Here is a 2,826-nt window from a genome sequence, read left to right as displayed (position 1 = left end):
CCCACTGTCCTCACAACAGCCCTAGGAGGGTGTCCTCTGAGCACTCCTGTCCTTACATGAGCAAACTGAGGCTCACAGAGGTGAAGTGGCATTCCCAGGTCCACAGCAGTGGGTGGCCGAGTCCCCACTGTGCTGCGGGGGGACGCTCACCTCTTGAACAGCAGGTCCAGCACCTGCCGGGTGGTGGCGAACCTCCTGTAGGTGCAGAGGAAGGCGGGGACGAAGAAGGGGTCCCCGCTCTGCAGGGAAGGCACCAGCTGATTCACCAGCTTCTCCAGGGTGCCTGCCGTGACGGTCCCCACCCTGCAGGTGTCATCCAGGGCCAGGCCTGACTTATTTTCAATCTGGGTGGGACAAGGAAGAGCAGCTCACACATAATCAGTAGTAAAACGCAGAGTCCCTGTCACCAGAAAGGCAAGCGAGGACAGGGACAGCACACGGTGTGTTCCTGGATTTTCCTACAGGTGTGTGAGAAGTGACCTTGCACCTGGCCAGGCTGGGGAGGATGTGGTGGTGGAGGAAGGGAGGAGGCCCGGACCCGTGGGATCAGGACTGTGGAGTGGGTCACCCCTGTCACCAGCTAGAGGCCGGCAGTGGCCTGGCCTGGGCTGCCCCATGTTACCTTTTTTTTCTTTTAAAGATGACCGGTAAGGGGATCTTAACCCTTGAATTGGTGTTGTCAGCACCACGCTCTCCCAAGTGAGCCAGCCGGCCATCCCTATATGGGATCCGAACCCAGGGCCTTGGTGTTATCAGCACCACACTCTCCCAAGTGAGCCACGGGCCAGCCCCCTTTGTTACCTTTGGGTTCCTACGAGTGAAAGGCCACCAGCGTCGGAGGAGAGGGCTGACCCAGCGCCTGAGGCGTTGGCACAGGCTCCTGCTCTGGGGTTTCCTGAGGCCTGAGCCTCGGCACTTCGGGACACAACAGGAAAGCATGTGTCTCTCTCCAGTGACTCCGGCCAAGTGAGCTGGGTAGGGGGCTGTGTCTGGATTGTGGGTGCCTGGCAACCAGGTTCCGAGTTCTGCTGGAGCTGCCTGCGCCCCTCCCCCGCCACGTGCTGACCGCACACAGTTACAGCAGCACAAGAGCCCTCACCCCTGGCCAGGCCTGGGTGTGGCCAGCACCCCAGCTTTGAGGAGACAGAGCTGGGCTCAGACCTGGCTCCCTCTTCCCAACTGTGTGACCCTGGATGGGTCACTGTGCCCCTCAGGCCATCGCACGCTCCACATCTGCTCTGGGGACTTTTCCAGCACCTGCTTCCCAGGGATGTCATCAGGTGTAGAGACCTATAAGTACCTGTATCACCTGTTACCCCAGGGGCTGGGGCCACACGTAGCTAATGCACACACCCAGCGATGGGAGAACTACAAGCAGGTGGCACAAGGAATGACCTGGTTCCACCGTGTGATCCGGGGAGTCACTTCCCCTCATGGCCTCATTTCCTAGTCTGCAGCACGGCAAGCTGAAATTAACGCAAACTCAGAAATCGTCCCCTCTGGCCCAACCTTCCAGTGGCTTCTTGTGATATTTAGATGGGGCCCAAGCGCCTCCTCTCTGCCTGTGTGGGGGCAGCGATCTCCACCTCCTGGTACCAAGTGGCTGTGTAATCCCCTCCCCTCAAAAGTGGACTGGACTCAGTGTCTGTCCTCTAAGGAAAAGAATCCAGGAGAACTGGTGAGTTGTCGCTTCCGAGATTGAGTTATGAGAAGTCTGTGCCTACTGTCTGGCTCTGCCTCTCCTGCCTGCTCTCTCTCTCTCTCTCTCGTTACTCCCTGTAGGGAAGAAAGGTGAGATATTATGAGCTGCCCTGTGAGAAGGCCCAGTGGCAAGGAACCAACAGAGTCCTGGCAACGGACAGAAAAGAACTGAGACCCTTGGCCCAAACCGCAGGAGCCAGTAACAGCCGACTGAGCTCAGAGGCGGGTCCTGCCCAGCAGAGCCTCAGTGGAGCCCCCAGCCCCAGCCTCCTGAGACACCCGGGGCAGAGGCCCCCACCGACCATGACTGGATCCGTGTCCACACAGCCTGTGTGACAGTAACATCTGCGGCTGTGAGTTGTGAGTTAGGGCCATGTTGTCACACTGCAATGGGTACCAGTGCAGCCTCCAGCTCTGGGTCCTGCCTCCCCCTTGTCCTGCCCCCCAGGGCCCGGTCTCACTCACATACACATAGTCCTTCATGGCAGTGTCCAGCATCACGAGGTCAGTGAGGAATGTCCCCAGGTAGGGAACAGTGCCCTGGATGACACCCTGTGGCATCGCAGAGTCCCGGCCAACAGACAGAACAGAACTGAGCCAAGGTCAGGGTTCGGATCCCTGGACCGGGAAGCGGCCGCCAGTTAGAAAAAAGAAAAGAAGGGTCAGCCCGTGGCTCACTTGGGAGAGCGTCGTGCTGACAACAGCAAGTCAAGGGTTAAGATCCCCTTACCGGTCATCTTTAAAAAAAAAAAAAAAGAAAGTATGTAAGAAAAAAGGAAAGAAAGAAGGAAAAGAACTGAGACCTTTGGCCCAAACTGCAGGAGCCAGTAACAGCTGAATGGGCTCAGAGGTGGGTCCTGCCCAGCAGAGCCTCGGTGCAGCCCACAGCCCCAGCCTCCTGAGACACCTGGGGCAGAGGAAGCCACTGACACCACCTGGATCTACGTCCACACAGCCTGTGAGACAGTAACGTCTGCTGCTGTGAGCTGTGAGTTAGGGCCATGTTGTCACGCAGCGGTGGGTACCAATGCAGCCTCCAGCCCCGGTCCCACCTCCCCTCGTCCCCTCCCCTCGTCCCCTCCCCAGCTCTGCAGCCACTCTGGCCTCCTTTGTATCCTCCTCTCT

At 58.5% G+C, this 2,826-nt stretch overlaps 1 protein-coding gene across 1 annotated transcript in view; it reads right to left on the bottom strand.

Moving 5' to 3' along the window:
- The window catches only part of LOC103581153 (ral guanine nucleotide dissociation stimulator-like), a 5,825-nt gene extending 3,563 nt beyond the window's left edge, over window positions 1-2,262 (bottom strand). The window contains exons 1-2 of the mRNA XM_008563052.1: window positions 2,167-2,262; window positions 151-344 (exon numbers count right to left, since the gene is read on the bottom strand). Coding sequence (XP_008561274.1) covers window positions 151-344; window positions 2,167-2,262 — 290 coding nt within the window. The remainder of the gene's footprint in view (window positions 1-150; window positions 345-2,166) is intronic.
- Window positions 2,263-2,826: the final 564 nt, after the last annotated feature.

The sequence above is a fragment of the Galeopterus variegatus genome, unplaced genomic scaffold (assembly GCF_000696425.1).
Source record: "Galeopterus variegatus unplaced genomic scaffold, G_variegatus-3.0.2 Scaffold12458, whole genome shotgun sequence".
Lineage (NCBI taxonomy): Eukaryota > Metazoa > Chordata > Mammalia > Dermoptera > Cynocephalidae > Galeopterus > Galeopterus variegatus.
The sequence above is the reverse complement of the archived record's forward strand: the minus strand, read 5'-3'. Positions and strand labels throughout refer to the sequence as shown.